The sequence below is a fragment of the Carlito syrichta genome, unplaced genomic scaffold, assembly GCF_000164805.1.
Source record: "Carlito syrichta isolate Samal-C Ts95f unplaced genomic scaffold, Tarsius_syrichta-2.0.1 Scaffold302911, whole genome shotgun sequence".
NCBI classification, from domain to species: Eukaryota; Metazoa; Chordata; class Mammalia; order Primates; family Tarsiidae; genus Carlito; species Carlito syrichta.
Window position 1 is genome coordinate 120,238 of NW_007247007.1, and position 17,983 is coordinate 138,220.

The window sequence follows — 17,983 nt, forward strand, 5'->3', positions numbered from 1 at the left end:
TAATGATGGCTAGTCTTACTGGAGTTAGGTGGTATCTCAGTGTGGTTTTGATTTGCATTTTTCTGATGATTAGTGAGGCTGAACATTTTTTTGTGCATCTGTTGGAGACTCATATGTCTTCTTTTGAGAAGTGTCTATTCTTGTCTTTTGCCCACTTTTTGATGGGGCTGTTTGTTTTTTTGGCACGCTTGAGTTCCTTGTAGATCCTGGATATTAGGCCTTTGTCAGATATGCAGTTGGCAAGTTTTTTTTCCCATTCTGTGGCTGGCTCCACTTTACACTATTTCTATAAATGTGTGATTATTACTATATAGCTCACCTCTTAAGAGTTTTTGTTGACTTCTTCATGAATATTTGTATACTTGTATGTACAAATATAAGTGAGATAGAGACATGGCTAGTGACCAAAGCATGAATACCTTTTAATAATGGCCACCATTCATTGAACATGTTCTTTGGGCCAGGCTCTGTGTGAGGTGCCTTGTAAAGCGCCCAAATAAAGAAAGGTAATGGAAAGCATCGTAATCCTCTTCCCTTCATGCTCCTTTGTGGGTCACTTCCTGCCTTCACCCTACTCTTTACCACGCAGCCTCCAGTGCAGTAACATGTAGCATATCATAGAAACATTGCTATTTATAGCTGCGAAGGGGGATGTTTTCTTGATTTAATTACTTATTTGTGACCTTTTGGGGCCATATCTTTCCTTCTGATCACATAGCTGAGATAATATAAACCAATGAGTAGATTGCTTTGATTCATGAAGGGTCCTGTTTGCCTTCCCCTTGCTGCACTGAGTCTACTGTGTGGAACCTGGCACACTGCTTCCGTTGAGCATATGGATGCAGAGAGGGGCCATAAATGAATCGTGAGGCCTACCTTTGGGTTGCAGTCTCTGTCAGCCAGCTGCCTGGGTTTGAGTCATCACTTTACCCTTGCTGGACTTCCATTTCTTATCCTTCAAGCAACCTATTCTCGATCTCCAAATGTTTGTTGGTATCATTAAATGCACAAGCCTGTGCAGGTGCTGAGGATAGTTAAGAAAAGTATGTTGAGGATTTTGCTCTAAAGGGCATCAGAATATGTTCTGTGAATGTGGCCTTATTTTAAAAAAGGGGTCTTTGCAGATGTCACTAAGTTAAGGATCTCACAATGAAATCATCCTGGATTATCCCTTTGGACCCTAAATCCAGTGATAACTGCCCTTGTAAGAGACAGAAGAGGAAAAGACACAGATCGACACAGAGGAGAGAAGGCCACATGAAGATGGGACAGAGAGTAGACTCAAGCCCAGAAACATCTGGAGCAAACAGAAGCTGGAAATGGTGGGAAGCATCCTCCCCCAGAGCCACCACAGGAGCATGGCCTTGCTAATACCTTATTTTCAGAGTTCTGGCCTATAGAACTGGCCTACTGAATGCGTGTTGCTTTAAGCCATCCACTGGTCCATGGTTCTTTGTTAGAGCAGTCCCAGGACACTAGTGTAGGGCTCCCATCGCCGTACTGCTGTGAAGCTGCATGAGACATGAAGGATGGAAAGGAATGGCATCCGGAGCTGTGCTGCTGCCACCACTCCCGGACTCCTTGGTTATGGCTCTGACCTTCTGACCTCCCAGCAGGCAGTGCAGACATGCCCCTCACTTCCCAGCCGCCTTTCATGCAGCCTACTCCTCCCTGTGCTGTGGATCCCACATCAGCCAGCCAGGGCAGGCAGGGGTGGCTGCTAAAACCGTATGACAGTTCTTGCTTCCCTCCCTCCTCCCTCCCACACTTCAGAATGCTAAATGAGACTTCTTGACTCAAGCAGGCTCCTTTCTTGGTTACGGAGATGTAAAATCAGCCGTGGCAACAGCACCAGCTCCTTTTCCCGATGCCTTGTTCAGTCCCAGAAGCTAGGCATTTGGCTTGCGCGTTGTCCTCATTTCTTCCTGCAGTGGGGGAGCTGACAGGCTGCCCTCCATGCCGCCGTGGGCGGCTGCAGGCAGGCGGGGCTGCATTATGTTGCAGGGGCTCTTGGACACAGCTGTGTTTGAGATGGTTGTTGTAGCTGTATGTGAAGTGGATGCCGTCCTACATACACCACTTCATGTACTGACATGACACACACACAGTCATTCAAAATCGATGAAACAGCTCTAGAGTATTCTCTGAGAAACTAGACCTTGAAGCTAAGGCTTTAAAACTCTTTGTAGTGTATTTGTTTGTGATTTTTGAGCCCTATGAATGTTTTTATACAAGCAGCATCCACCTCGCCACCCCTCAAATTTAGATTATTATTTCTCACTAGTGGAACTCCAGGATAAATGCAGTCCATGCTGTGTGCAGTGGTTCTCTCTGGAGGATGCATTGTTTCTGGAGTGTTGCTAATGATGCAAGCACCTGTATTCCTACGTCCCCACCAACAGTGGACTTTTCATTTTCATATATCTTTGCTAGTTTATCTGGATACCTCCATTTGTTCTTGTTGGAACATTTGTGAAGATGAAGTGAGGATGAATGGTTTATTGTCTACTTTTTTCATTGGTGAGACTCCTTCCTGAGTCCTGGCAACCTTTTCTGGCCCCATGAGGCTGTCCTATGGATTACTTAACATACGTCATAAATTTGGAGTGGAAACCACAGATTAAATTACTTTAGCATTTTGGCAAGAGCCCAAAGCGTGGATATTAGTATGTGGAATAAAATGTGAGCCCTCAAGCCTTCATTGCAAACGATGTCTCTAGGGAGAGCCCTCAGTATTTTTCAGGGGGGATCAAAATCCTTTATTGATTCCAGTGGGGAAGAGCTAAAGCTTGGGGATTCTCTAGAAGACGGCATAGCCCGAGGCGCCCATTCCAGCCAGAGGAGAAGGAATGTGCTGAGCAGAGCTGGCTGAAGGTGCTTCTTTGTGCATGAGATGCTGTGTTCCCTCCTCCCGTGTAGTAGTAGGAGAGAGAGAATACAACTCAGCATTACTTTGTTGTTCCCACTCCATGGAGCCTTCCATCCATGTCCAGACCACGACTGGGTCCTGTCTGGTCAATACAGTATCTTCATTTTGTTTCTAATTCTTAAGCTCAAAAAAAAATAGTTGACAACGTTAAAAACCAGGAGATTGCTCATAATAGTGCTAATTTGTGGTGTGTCCTGAGAAGTAGGCGCTCCCCTCGTGTGCTCCACATTCCCCTGGCAGCAGGTGCTGGACAGGCAGGCACCCGGGACCTCCACCACACACCGTCGTCTCACCTCAGTATCTGCCCTCGTTCAGAGGTGCCTTCCTGTAAGGAACGTACCACAACATTCCCATAAGTCTCATTGGCCCAAACTTGATCACACGGGCAGCTGCAAGGAGTAAAGTTGTCCTCACTGGGCACATTGCTTCCCTGAATAGAAATGAGGTTCCGTTACTAAGGAAGGAAAGGGATATAAATGCTGGTGAGTCATCGGCACAGATTGGGGGATGCTGAGGTAAGTTTATTCACGTTGAGGTTGAAGTTTCTGTGAGGACATTTTGGGAACACTGTTCAGCCTGCAGTCTGGGGTCCCTCAGATAAAGTAGGCCCAGTAGATGAAAGAGGAACCTGGAGCATCTTGTTACGCTGGAACATGAGAGTATGCCAGGGAAATGATGGGCCACCACAAGGTCTCAGTGACCTCCACCAGCCTTGTCTGGGACCATCTGACATCAACATAATTCAGCATGGAAACAGCTTATAAGTCATTGAGAGGCCAGTAATCCAAGAGTCAGTACTGACAGCAAATAGAAAAATAACTTCATTCAGAGGAGAAGGTGCTGGCTTCAATAAGATGCCTCAGCCACTATTCGGTGTGGAGGAACTGGAGCTAGAGAGTCAGCATTTTCCAGCCTTTGTGGGAGAGATGGGATCATGCCACACCGCAGGGGGTAGGTTGTGGTGGGGGTATTGTATATTACACATACAGAGTGAGAGGGTTGTGTGCAGTCACACAGCTGCTCAGCACCTGTATGGGTGTCTTTGTACTTGTCTTACTCTAGCAACTTTAGGTTTAAAATTATTTTCAAATAAAACAGTTTTTAAAATGAGATTGCTAATCACATAAGAAGCTCAACATCATGAGTCGTTAGAGGAATACAAGTCAAAACTATGATGAGGTGTCCCTTGACATCCATTAGAATGACTGCTAAAAAGGTAGACAGCACCAAGTGCTAGATGAGTAGGGGCGCCTGAGGGTCTCCTATGCTACTGGTGGGGATACGGTGGAGCAATCAGTCTGGACAGCAACTTTTACCATAGGACTCAACACACATACTACTGAGTATTTACCAGGGAGGGGTAAAATCATGTGGATCTTTATAGCAACTGTGTACCTAATTGCTGAATCCTGGAAGTGCCCACACATCCCATGAGCAGGTGGTGGAACACAGCATGTGTTCTGCCTGTGTCATGGAACCCAGCATGGTCAGGTGTCAGAGATGGAAACAGACACACAGCTGTGTGCTGTTCAATTTCATGTATGTGACTTTCCGGACACACTAAATGAGCCTCATAGGCTTAGGGGACTACTACAGAGGGGAATGGGACTTCTGACATATGGGTTGATTATAACAACAGCTCATGGAAATGTAACCTCAAAAGGGTGAATTTTACTATGTGCAAACTATTTCCACTAAACTGACTTTTAAAAAATAACAAAATGTTGAAATAAAAATAAAAGCAAATATTAAGTCATTAGACTACTTTATCACAGGTGTTATTTTTAGAGAAGGGCCTTTAAACTTCATCTCAGGCACATTTTACCTGTGTACTTCTGGCACTGCATTCTGCACCAAGTGTCATGTGACGGCCCTGCAAGTCTGATGTGTTCTGTACCATTCAGTGGTTTTGAAGGTTAAGTACTTGAAGTCGAATCTGAGGCCTCCTGAAGTATTACTCCAAGGAAAGTGGTTAATTATGGGGAAAAAAACAGCAGAAACAGTTATAAATTAAACCATAGAATGTGAGAACATTCAGAGCATAAAGAAAGTTGTCAGCTCAAAAGTGTATGGGCTATGAGACCATTAAAAACAAATCTGGAGTTTGGGAAGGACAAAAGGATGGATGGCGCTTACAGGCCCAGAGTGAGAGATGGGACTCTTTAAAGGAGCAGGTGTGGAGAGGATGCCCGGCAAGTCAAGAACAATGTGAGAATGCCCGTTTATATTAACTACATTCATAATATTAATCTTATTTTTACTAGTATGCTCATCCTTAGAAAATAGAGTAGTAGAAGACATTCTAAGGGCACTAAGGTACTAAAATTTTGCAGATGAGACTTTGGACTTTCAGAGAGGTCACAAGAACCTTCACAGACAATACCTCGGGTCCTGTCTGCTGCCTCATTGTTGCCGTTACAGCAATAAGAGGTGGAAACTCGACAGGGGTTGGCTGGCAGAGGTGGCAGGCCTGTTTACATGTGGCCAGGATAAAGGACCAGTGGGCTAACCACACCCATGAGGATGGCTGTAGTCAAATAACAGAAAATATCAAATGTCAGCCAGGATATGGAGAAATTGGAATCCTTGTACATTGCTGGTGGGAATGTAAAGTGGTGCATCTGCTATGGAAACAATGTGGCATTTCCTCAAAAAGTTAATTATAGATCACCATTTGACCCTGCAATTTCACTTCTAAGTGAATACCCAGAAGAATTGAAAGCAGGGACTCATACAGATATTTGTACATGAATGTTCATAGCAGCATTAAGCCAAAACTTGGAGACATTGTGAATGCTCATCAATAAATGAGTGGATAAATAAAATGTGGTATAGCCATATAATGGAATATCATTCAACCATAGGAATGAAGTTCTGATTCATGCTATACAACATCAATGAACAGTGAGGATGGTACGCTAAGTGAAATAAGCCAGACACAGAAAGACAAATACTGTGTGATTCTATTTGTGTGAAATGTCCAGAACAGGTAACTCTGTAGAGGTAAAATCTTCAGTAGTTGCCAGGGGCTGGGCTGGGGTGGTAAGGGGAAGGATTAGGGCAAAATGGGAACTGACTGCTGATGGATATGGTGCTTCTTTTGGGGTGATGAAAATGCTTTGGAACTAGATAGAGGTGATAATCGCATGCCTTTTGTGAATGTACTACATGCCAGTTAATTCACTTTTGATTGGCACATTTTGTTATGTGAATTTCACCTCAATTAAAAAATATTTTTTAAACAAAATGGACTCACATCTTCTACTAAAATACACGTGGGTGGTGTCTGTGAGCGAGACTGGCCATCTTGTAAAGCTGCACTGCCCAGCACAATACCCACTAGCATGTGGCAGCTGAGTGAGCACTTGACATGTGGCTCATGCAACTGAGAAACTGAAATTTTCTTAAAATTTTAAAACCTACTTGATTTAGTTGTTGGAAAACTCTTACATACTTTTGGAACAACTTGGGCATGTGAATCTACTGTTTAAATTGTAAATATGGCCGGGCTCAATGACTCAGCCTGTAATCTCGCGCTTTGGGAGGCCGAGGTGAGTGAATTGCCGGAGTCCGCGGGTTCGAGACCCGCCTGGGCAACTTGGTGAGACTTCATCTCTACAATAAATCAAAAAAATTAGCCGGGTGTGGTAGCACACGCCTGTAGTTCCAGCTGCTTGGAAGGCTGAGGCGGAAGGATCACTGGAGCCCAGCAGGTCGAGGCTGCGGTGGCCGGGAGCAGCCACTGCACTCCAGTCTGGGTGACAGAGTGAGACTCCAACTCAAAATAAATAAATTGTAAATATTATAAAATCTAAGTACAGAGTAAATATTTCTAATGAAAAAATATAGTATGATGTTAACTGTAGGCTTTGCAAACAATAAAAAAAAAAATAGTGTAGGACTCATCTTGACTTTTCTTGAGTTTGCAGAGTACAAGTATAGACACACAAGATTTGGGGGGCAAGCCCCCATTCTCCTGCCAGGCAGGTGGCTCATTGTCTTCAGGTCCATCTCCTACTGTGCCTATGCAGCCTTCAAGTCTGGGCATGTGTGAACCTGGAAAGGCCTGAGAGCAACAGCAGAGACCTCTGGATGGTGTTTGTATCAACCCGTGACCCTGCAGTGCTGTCAGTGAGCTGTAAGCCTGAGCTTGACTCTGCCCTGCTTCTTTGCTTTGAGAAGGGCCCTGATTTCTGAGGATTTGTCCTTATTTCTAAATACAGATAATGCGTATGTATTTTACAGGACTTGTGAGTTCTAGTAATATGAGTTACATAGTTCTTAATTATAATTATTGATGAAGATAAAAGTAAAAACTTAAAGGGTCTTTTTCCAGAAGTTTACAGTTCTCTGGGTTCTTCTTACGTCTTTCCTGGAATAGAGAAAACAGTGTAGTTCCATCTTGGAGGGTTTTCATCACATCAGCTTGGTAAAGATAGGATGATGTTTTCTCAGCACTGAGGTCTCTAAGGCAGGTCCCCCTGCACAAACTGTAAAGCCAACAACAAGCCAGCTTAGCACAGTATCTGGGAGTGAAAGATTCATCCTAAATTTAAATTGGACACTGGCAGAGCAGCACCACTTACTGGGTAAAGCTGATGTGGAGATGGGGAGCCTTCTTTCCCCTATTCTCCTTGTCTGCACCAGGACCGACTTGTCAGATTTCTGAGATGCCAGCGTCAGATCACGATTGAAGGTGTTTGTCTTGCTTTTCCCAGTTCCGAAAATTCTCCATTGTGTGCCGTTTCCACCTTATCAGTGCCACCCCTTTCACTGGTAGAACGCATTCTTGGGACTGACCCTTGGACTCTGCAGGGTCAGGCACTGAGTATGGTCTGTGGCGTCAGTGGGTTTGGTAGCAGGGGCTTGAAGGTGGGGAAGTAGAAGGTGACTGTTAGGATGCTGCTCTCTCAAGCCCACAAACACTGATGAGACTTCAGTGCTCCCTCTGGGGGCACATTGTATCCAGTGGACTCACTGTGGCTTCCTGGGTATCACAGTTACCCCAAGTGTGACCTGGCATGTTTCACCCCTCTGGTCAGTAGGTCCCCTGGTGGCTGTGCCTCTGTGGGTGGGAGCTGCTCTCACTTACTGGTCCTTTGACACTTTCCCCCCCTTTCTGTAAATAACATAGTGGTTTCATCCCATTAGAGAGTGGACAGTTGTAGGACAAGGTGGGAAAACCCACTCTAGCTTCTTGGCCACTCTGGTAAGAAATTCCTGGTGAACCCATCTACTGACCACAGAGGATATAGTCAGTGTCCTCACTCTCTGTGTCTCTGTGACCACTGATCACTGGGTATGGTGAAGCCTGGACCCTCCTCTGTGTCCCTGCAACAGGCCAAGCAGCCAGGAGCAGTTGGGCTTCAGTTTAAGGCAGTGTCCCTCATGTTTGCTCCGACACTGCACTTTTACTTGACTTTGAGTTTTTGTAGTAATGACATGAATCTCCCAGACCCCAACACTGAGGACTGTATCATGAGTGGGTGCATACTGCTCCCTTGACCAAGGATGGTCTATGCCATCTCTGCAGAGGTGCCCAAACAGCCTGGACCAGGTTTGGGGTCAGCTCTTGATGGTGGCTCTTTCCTAAGCCACTAGAAGTTAAAGATTGGGGCTGGGGGACACTTCATACCACAAAGCTGGCCCCAGGGAAGAAGTGGGGGTGGGGCACTAGAGTGCCCTGTCCGAGGGTGAAGGGTCCCTGGGAGATTCTGCCATGGATCAGGTTGAGTCCTTGGCCTTGCAGGTCCCAGCTTCTCCCCCAATGTGGCAGGACACTGGGTGTTGCTCTTAGAAGCAAGGAAGATCATTGAAGAGCGAGGTGATTGACAAGCTAGCTAGGTGGGGCCTTCCATGGCTGCTTAGGGACAGGCTGGGATGGCCTGGGATCAATCGTAGTGCAGAGGGTGCCTCAGGGGTCTTGGAAAACATCCTCTCAGTGATAATGGACAAGGTGAGCACATGGAATAGGCACTGCCTTGAGAATTGAGGACCTGGTGAAGAAGGACAAAGGCATCTCCCAGAATGTCAATCCCCTTAGGTGTCATTCCCCCCTCTCCCAGCTTGTGTTAGCATAGGCAGCAAATGTGTTCTTAGGCTCAGAGGGTTCTGGAACATATTCCAGTCTACCACTCCCCTTTGTATAGTTGGTCTTGAAATTGTCCTGAGTGTCCATCCTTTAGCAGGTTCTGTTCTGTCACTGGTCCTGGATGCTTGTCCCTTGGCAAGCTCTGCTGTGTCTCCAGACCCTGACTCGGGTCTCTTTCCTCCTTGTCCCCAGGTGAACCTGAGCAAGGTGGGCGAGTATTGGTGGAATGCCATCCTGGAGGGAGAGGAGCCCATAGACATCGACAAGATCAACAAAGAGCGTTCCATGGCCACTGTGGATGAGGAGGAGCAGGCGGTTCTGGACAGGCTCACCTTCGACTACCACCAGAAGCTTCAGGGCAAGCCGCAGAGCCATGAGCTGGTACGAGCACGGCAGGCCTCCTGAGAAGCCTGCTTTTTGGGCCCTCGTTGTGCTGGTGACAAGGCTGACTAGTGGCAGAGGGGTTGGCGATGCTGGTGGGGAGGAAAGGGATGTGTGACTTGCTGCCCTGCCATGTCCAGCAGGAGACCCGAGGACAGGTGCACTCTGGTCTTTCAGCCACGTTTTCACACCTCGGCCAGGAGCCCAGGTAGCAGGACCTCAAAGGGTGTTGTGAGATGTACCCCACCTGCACCAGAGCCTGGTAACATTGAGTGTGTTGATGACCTTCATGTTTTTGCCTCATCCACACATAACTCCTTCCTTTAAGAGTCTCTTAGTGAGACCCTCGGTGGAGGACAGGAGGGAGTCAGGCTGCAGGGCCAGTTTCTGGATGTCGGATGCCTGTGTGTAAGGGCTCCAACTGTTGGAGGTCTGTGTGTAAGGGCTTTGTGAGGTTGGCAGCAGGGTAGGGAGTGGAAAGAAGGTTCATGTTTAACCAGCTTAGTGCCCAGTACAGAGTCTGCCTGTGGCAAAGAGAATGATTAATTGGATATATACATTCTTTATTCCTATTTTAATAATCCCAAGAGTAGCTATTTAGGGAAGAAAGGGTTGCTTTCCTTAGATTATTTTTAACTTCCTGTGTCCCATATACGCAGCACATGGGTTTGGGCTGCAGCATGGCAGGGCACGTGGACCAAGTGCAGCCTCAAGTTGATGGGGAAAGGTCAGCTTCTAGGGACGAGCCAGTCTCCTTATTTTTGTTCCACAGACACAGATACTCCCCGCCCACACACACACACCTGAGAAAGCCACTCAGACTTGCCTGTCTTCTTGTTTGTCTCTTGGAGGAACCTTATCTTATGGTTTATCTGAATTGTCCCCGTCTTGGCTTCCATGCAGCTCATGCACCGTTGGTGGTTCTGCAAGCCCACCACTGTGTGTCCACGCTTGCCTGCTAACACAGTCAAGCCCATCCTTCTCCTACAAGGTCGGGCAGCCCTTGGAGGGAAGTACTGGCATCCGCCCCTCAGCTATCCTCACCATACCAGGGGCATATAGTGAGTACCTACTACATCTAGGTAGTTGACTAGACTGTGGGTCCCACACAGTACCTCTAAAAAGACCGTCTGTTTTTCACAATACAGAGGGTTTTTTTGAGGTCACACAATGTGTTCAGGGTCCCAGTCACCCAAGTAGCAGAGGTGCTCTGATCTGATTTCAGACCTTTCTGTACTCCTAGCTCTGACTACTCTGGCCCGCATCTCTAAGGGAGAGAATGTTCCTCTTGGCTTGGTCCCCTCTTCTACCCAGGGTGAGGTTTAAGGACATCTCTGCTTAACCAGAGTCTGTACAGAGATCACAGTGGCCTCAGCACTACTGCAGTGCTCGCTCAGCTCAGCTCAACTGCTTAGACAGACCTGCCTGATCAAGGTTCAGTTTGGTTATGCTGCATTTGCCTGAGACCACCAGTCAAAAAGCTGGTCTTTGAACCTTTGCCCTATGGTTGAGGCTTCTTGTGGCAGCAGTTGGGGATAGGGATGGGAATATGAGGGGCCTGCCCACCCTATGTCCAGGTTCAGTGGTGTGTCCACAGAGGGTTCAAGATGTATTCATGAGTTAACCCTTGGGGGAGAGAGTCTGTTTTGACCAGAGAACACGATGCAGATACTCATTGTCCTGGGTGGGTTAGAAGGAAGTCTTACCGAGTACTCCTTGGAAGCATCTTTTTGTGCTACAGGATGGAGGGACTGAGGGAAAGTGGTTCCTTGCATCTTCCCTAGATGCCGACACTGAATCTTTATTATTGAGAAATGATAAAATTTATTGTGGTTTGAGCTGTATTTATGCATTTCGTCAAGGCTTCAGTAAAGTTTTCTGTAGATATGAAGAAGCTAGAATATTCTATAGCTGTTTTTATTTCTACATCCTCAAATTCTCTGAACAGAATTTACAGAACCTGCAAGTCTAAAACATAGGAGTTGCCAGTAGTGCCAGGACATGCATGGGGTGTCAGAATCCATGGGCTCTTCCCTCTTCTCACTATTCTTGCCCCCACCCTCCCCTCCTTTCCTCCTACTTCCCTTTTCCCTCTCTTATATCCTTCCCCCTCCTTGACCTTCCTCTCACTTTCCCGTGTTCTTTGCATTCTATGCTGGCACTCTCTGACATTGCCTAGTCTCGCCATCCTCTGGGGCACATGGGTGAGGAGGACATAGATTTGCCTCATGGCATTAGGATTCCAGCCAATTTAATCTTACCTTCTCCAAAGGCTATTTCATATTTCAGCCTTGCTTTGTAGTCTCGTTGATAATCCTCCCCAGGAAGTGGCTGCTCTTGTCTCTCCATTCTTAGAGACCTGAGGGCTCCTCATTCTGGTGGCTGTTGCCCAGACCCTTACCCAGGACCAGTAACAGGGTGATCTGTTCATTCTAGGCCAACTGAGGTAGTTTCCAGGGTAGTTCTGGGCCTCAAGCCCCCACCAAGATCCTCAATGCCAGCCTCAAGTGGTGAAAGATGGCAGCGCCACACACTGTGTGTGTAGTATACACATGCATGCTGGCACACATGCAGCATCCCAGGGTGCAACTAACATCCCTTCTGTGCCCTGTCACTCTGCTTGAGGGCATTGCATTGGGATCATCCTTTTGGTATCCTCTGAGAAACTGTCTTCTTGGCCCCTGGGGCACTACACAGGCCAAGTATGGAGCAGAAGGTCCTTACGATAGGCCATGGGGGCTTTTCCTGTGCCTGGCATACAGCTGCTTGTGACCCAGCCCTGGGGAGCCCATGGGCTGGGTAGTGACCCAGTTAGGAAGGATCCAGAGAAGAACCTTGGAGATGCTAAGAGCTCTGCGTCTTGAGTCTAAATCTATTCTGTTGTAGACTTGCCCTTGGGCCAAGCAGTATGCGGTCCCTGCCCAGAGCGAGGTGCATTTAGGAGAACTTCAGTGACATGAAAGAGTCCAGGGCTGGTAGAACAAGGGCAGGACCCAGGGTAACCCCCTTGCCCAGGCTGACCTGCTATGAAGTGGCCAGGGATCCTCCAGCCCTCAGGCCCACTGCTACAGATAGGAATGAACCTACCTCTCAGGGCTGTGCTGGCTCAGAGGCAAGTGGTATCTGAGCATTTGCCTGGTGCTGATTCCGAAGTCTCAACATCTCTATGCTTGGTGGGGCCTGGGGAAGGGTCCTCAGCACCCAGGGGTGCTCACCACCCAGAGGTTCCAGATAGACACTATAATGCCACAGATACTGTATTTTGGACCGTTTTTATTTTGAAGTGACTACACTTTTATCGTTTTAGATTCTTTGGTATCACTAAGTGACTACAGCCCCCCTCCCCCGCTTTTTTTAACTGAATGAAGAAACAGACCTAGAAAGGTAGGTCCGTGCCCTTATGTAGCCTCATGTAGCAGTAGCCACATTTTACTCAGCTGTCATCAGAGATACCTCACAGACAGAGGGACCCTCCTGAAAATTGCATGGTCAGGGTCACTTCAGTGAGATCACCAGGCCTCACTAGGGAGAGAGGAGGTGGCAGGGCCAGGTTCTCCTGTCAGCCTCCATCTGCTGTGCACATTGGCATAGTCTCAGTTACCAGCGTGCTCTGGTGTTGATGCCCATTTATGGTGTGAACTCAGAATTTTCTAAATTTGCCAAGATTGCAAATTGTGCTTCTAATGCCACAGACACTGTATTTTGAAGGGTTTTTATTTTGAAATAATAACACTTTTATCGTTTTAAATTCTTTGGTGTAAGATAAGATAACCTTTTTCCAGAATCAACAAATTTAATGCCCTTCATCTTTTCCCTAATTTAATTTCTTTTGAGCAGGATTCCCCCACCTAGAAAGGGAATGTGGAATGTGCAGGTGCCGTTGCTCAGTCTACAGATGTATCTGTGTCTAGGATCTCTCCAACCTGGTGAGGCTCACCCTAACACCATGATGTCACACAGGCAGATACCAGCATTAGCATGATCTCTGGTCATGAGAGTGAACTTGGTGGCACACAAGAATGCCTGGTCTCCACCTTTGCCCCAAGAAAGGTCTGAGCGCTGACCGTGGTAACCTGGTCAATTGTTAGATCAAATCCAGTAATCTGCCCTTTGCACTCTCAGCGTCCTATGTTGGCCCCCTACCCAGCTACCTGGCTCCCAGGATAAGAGTGTTGTGGCTGCAGGACTCTGTAGTTGTCATTTGCCTTCCACATGACTTGGGCTCTGTTTAAAGGTTTAGAGGCCTCATGTGGCCACCTGCTGAGGTCAGCTGCATCTCCAAGGATCCTTTCTTGCATTTGGTTGGGACTGTCCAACCTCATACCTTCAGCGGGCAGAGGTGTAGGCCAGGCCTTCAGGGCTGCACAAAGAGGGTTTCTTGCAGCCTTTCCTGCACCCCTAGCCACTGGCATGTGCCACTCACTCAGCTCCCACAACAGTGCCTTGTTCTCAGAATGATCTTTCTGAAGTCTCTGATGTGAGTTGCCTGTAAAAAGTTGAAAGTAATATTGATTAGTCCCTAGTATGTATTACGTATCGTTGATAAGCTTGTTGCTATATCACTTAAGTTTAAAAGCAGGATAAAGAAAGCCTTCTTGTCAGGAATGTTGTATTTTATTTAAGGAGATGCTGTGGTACTGAGAGTCCTGCAGCCTCTTCGGACACCAGGAATTACCCACGCTGCTCAAGTCTGTTAGCCTTGTGACCAGAGAAGAAGTGTCTGTCTTCTTGGCCGATTCTGCAGGGCTTTCTATCACAGGGACCATGGGCCACGTTAGTACGGTAACCTCTGGCCCTGGTCTCTTTTGTTTCTTGTGGTCAGAAAAGAAATCGTCCCCAGCACTGCAGGTATCACAGTAGCTGGGTGATGCAGAGATGCTGTGAGGAAGAGAGCCTACTAGCAGGTGCCTCCCTCAAGGGCACAGTCTTCCTGATATCCCCTGGCCATGACCACTTAGCTTGGGCCTGCTTCTGAGGAGGCTAAATCATTTCAGAATGGTCACCTGTTGGGAAGAGCTCAGGCAACTGACTCTTGCGTCTCCAAGAATGCAGTGGGTCCACTGTTGGACATTCTGAGATCTCTTCCTCTGCATTACATCCCGGGTCAACCCTGGATTGTCTGATACAGTTCTTGATGCCAAGAACTTCCTCCCTGGGGAAGTGGGGACTGGGCATCCCCTCTGCATACCTTAGTCATGTCTCCAGTGGGCCTGGGATACCTTCTCTATGACCCCAGTGGGGCTGCACACCTTAGTCAGTGCCCAGTGAGACTGGGAAACACCCACTTCACACCTTAGTCAGAGCTGGTGGGACTGTAGGTCATATAGGCTGTTTGGAATTTGGACAGAGATCGGGTGGAAAAGGGACTGGAAATGAACCATAAAGTGCAGACAGTGCTTTGCTGGGGACAGAAGATGGAGAGTTAGAAATTCAGTCCGTAGGGAGCACAGTCTTGCAGAAAAATTGACTGTCACCCAGTGCCTCCCTGGTCATAAGCTACTTCAGGGCATTATGGTCCTCTGGCCAGTTTGACTTGCCAGGCAAGTACCACTGAGGAAGCAGAGAAACTGTGCCTGCAATCAGAGTTTGCCCCGGGAGAAAGCATGCAGTGCTTTGTGATCTCTTTTAATCTCTCTATTTTCTGTTTGTAGAAAGTCCATGAGATGCTGAAGAAGGGGTGGGATGCTGAAGGCTCTCCCTTTCGAGGCCAGCGATTCGACCCAGCCATGTTCAACATCTCCCCAGGGGCTGTGCAATTTTAATGACTGGAAGGAAAGGAAACCTTCGCCAGCAGGGACACAGAGGGCTTGTCCTCAGCTGCCCCCAGCTCCCTGCGTTCCAGGGACTCACTCGCCCTGTTCATCCCTAGCCATCCTTTCTTTCAAGGGTGAACCAGGCCTTTCACCCTGACCTTGTATCTCCAGACTGCTCGAGAAGAGGTGCAGGGCCAGCTGTTGTGTGGTGGCCATGGTGGCTGACACTGAGTGAAGGTGTTTGAAATGCAGCAGGGGACAGCCCAGCAAACTGGGATCACGTGCTTTTGTCTCCACAGCAACCAGCCACTGCAGGCAGCATTTCTTTCCTTCCCTGCTCTCTGTGTGCTGTTGTTTTGACGCTGTTCTGCTTGCTTTTCTTCTGGTGGGGTATGGAGGCTATTGGGCTCTCGGGTGAAACTGAAGTTGTAGTATATGGAGCTCAGTGCTTGCATGAGGGTGAGCATGGAATGGCTGTGCAGCTGTTCCTGGGTCTGCTTTGGGAAACTCCTTGCCCTTCGACCTCTCATTGGGCACATTCACATGCAGTCTTGCCCATCCCTTTGTAAATGTCCTCTGCCTGCCTCAGCCTCATAGACAGAGCAGTGGGAACTGGAGTCCTGTTTGCACGTTCTAGATGTTGGGGGCAAGTATGGGTTCTGGCCTCAGGCCAGATGCAATGGGGATTCTGTCCTCTGATTATGGCTGCCTTGCTGTGGTTCTTGTTGAAGTGAACGATTTCTGGCTACCGCTGCATGGCATGCTCTGCTTGGCTCCCCATAAGACCTTCCCTTTGGTTGTACTGTGTCAAAGCGTGGGCAGGAGTGGAGACCTGGCATCCTCAGGAGGAGACCACAGTATGTCCATCAGCTCATCAGCAGAGCACGTCAGCCATGGGTCCTGCAGCCTTGGCCTTAAAGGGCTTCTGGGAGGAGGAATTTCTACATGGGGAGTGAAGGCACACTGTCCCACCGTGACTGAGCCAGAGAGAGTAAAGACTTCCCTGTCCTCATCCTCTGTGTCAGGTGCTGGACTGCGCTCCCCAGAGTTCATGGCCCCATCCCATCTGTTCTCCAGGGACCAGCCGCCACCTCAGGAACCCTGAGTCTGTGGCCAGAGCTGTGGCTACTGACTGACTCCAGCCGAGGTGCGAAGACCCAATCATGGGACAGGATCTCAGGGGCCTGTGCCCTGTGTACTCAAGGGGCCGTCTGTGTGCCGATCGCCAAGGACGTGGTGCCACCACCACCCAGTAGTGTCCATTTGCCTGGCCATCAAGCTCAGTGCATGAATAAGCCAAACAGCAGGTCTCTGCATCGTGGTGTCATATACGACCAGTGAGCATCAAGGAGCACAGATGCTGAGGGAATCTACAGTCAGGGAACAGAGAGCCCTGGCCATGCACACTCTCTGTGAACACCTGGGGTAGGGGTGGCTAGGAGAGAGTTGGTGGTTGGTGACTGACAGCCCTTGTGAGAAAGTATCCCTGGGTTATATTCTGTGGATCCAGACATGTTGCTCTGATTGTCAAGGGAGGGTAGAGGGCCCCTCAGATCTCCTTTGGAATGTGAGAGTCCTGTTGTCTGTTGAGTTGGTGAGGCCCTTCTGAGGAAGTCCTGGAGCCATGACTCTGTTACCTATGAGAGGTCCTGAGAAAGCCTTTGTCATTTTTTCCTGGAGTTGCCATCAAGGTTCCAGGATTTGCACACTGCTGTCCCACGAGAGCTTTGCTGCCTCATGAAAGGAGGTCTCATGGTGTATGTGTCACCTGTTCTCCCTGTAGTCCCCGAGTTGACCCCCTTTCAGCCCCCACCCTGTGAACAGTCCTCCAGGAGCAATGAAGTGGGGAGGCTTTGAGAGTCATTCACTTCCATGGTGACTTGTCTTCTTTTTGCCTGATTTTGTGTTGCATTTCTCCTCCCTGTCTGGCTTTAATAAACAATAAACTGGTGTCTAGGAGGGCAGCTGAGGGGGCAGTGCTGGGTGTTGGCCCTGTGGCAGGAGTAGCTACCCTGTGTCTGGTGCTTGGTGTGTTTGCAGAGCTTGTCCCTGCACTCCCCGCTCCTGGTGAGCCCCGCTGTCTCTGCCCCGATGCGCCAACCTGGACCGGCCCAGCCTCTAGAGCTGGCACACTCTATCTGTTTTCTCTTTTTAGACACAACAGCTGCAGTTTGGCCACTAAGTCCCACCAGCTGAGGTCCGAGGAAAGCGGGGTGACTCATTCCCCTGGTCTAGGGGCCCAGGAGAGTGGGGTGTCCAGCCTGCAAAGCTGCTCTGGCTCCTCGGTGTTGGTTTGCAATAAATCTGTATTTAATCGGTCTGGGTCTGCGTGTTGACATTTGCTGCTGAGACAATTCTTGTATGGTCATTACCTGCATATTCTAGCATGAGGTCCTGGACCCATGCACACAGCAAACACCAGCATGGAGAGTTCTTAGGGATTGTTTCCCATTTGGTCTGAATGCCCTGGGGCAGGACATCACACAGCTTTCAGAAATCCTAGAAGATTTTGACCAGGATTTTTTAAAAAGGAATGTAACTATACACTTCACATCCTTTCAAACAGGTCCTGGAACTCTGTTGTTACCTGAAAGTTCAGGGTGAGTGCAGGATTCTGAGTGATTCCACTGGAGAGCTGCCTTTACTCATCAGGCTCCCGGACCCTCAGTCTCCAGGTGCACACCTGCTGTTACCTGTGCTGAGCTCTCAAAACGGGCTACCACCAGGAAATGACCCACTGTCTGACACAGAGCCTGCCCAGGCGGCCAGCCACCTGCTTCTTCCTCAGTCAGATCTCAGGCTCTCCCTCTCTGTTGCCCCCGCCCTCAT

The 17,983-nt window shown here is 48.4% G+C and overlaps 1 protein-coding gene across 1 annotated transcript in view; it reads left to right on the forward strand.

Moving 5' to 3' along the window:
• NUDCD3 (NudC domain containing 3) overlaps positions 1-17,474 on the forward strand; it is a 106,065-nt gene extending 88,591 nt beyond the window's left edge. Inside the window, exons 5-6 of the mRNA XM_008057237.1 lie at positions 9,213-9,401; positions 15,053-17,474. Of these exons, the coding sequence (XP_008055428.1) occupies positions 9,213-9,401; positions 15,053-15,163 (300 nt within the window). The 3' untranslated portion in view covers positions 15,164-17,474. The remainder of the gene's footprint in view (positions 1-9,212; positions 9,402-15,052) is intronic.
• Positions 17,475-17,983: the final 509 nt, after the last annotated feature.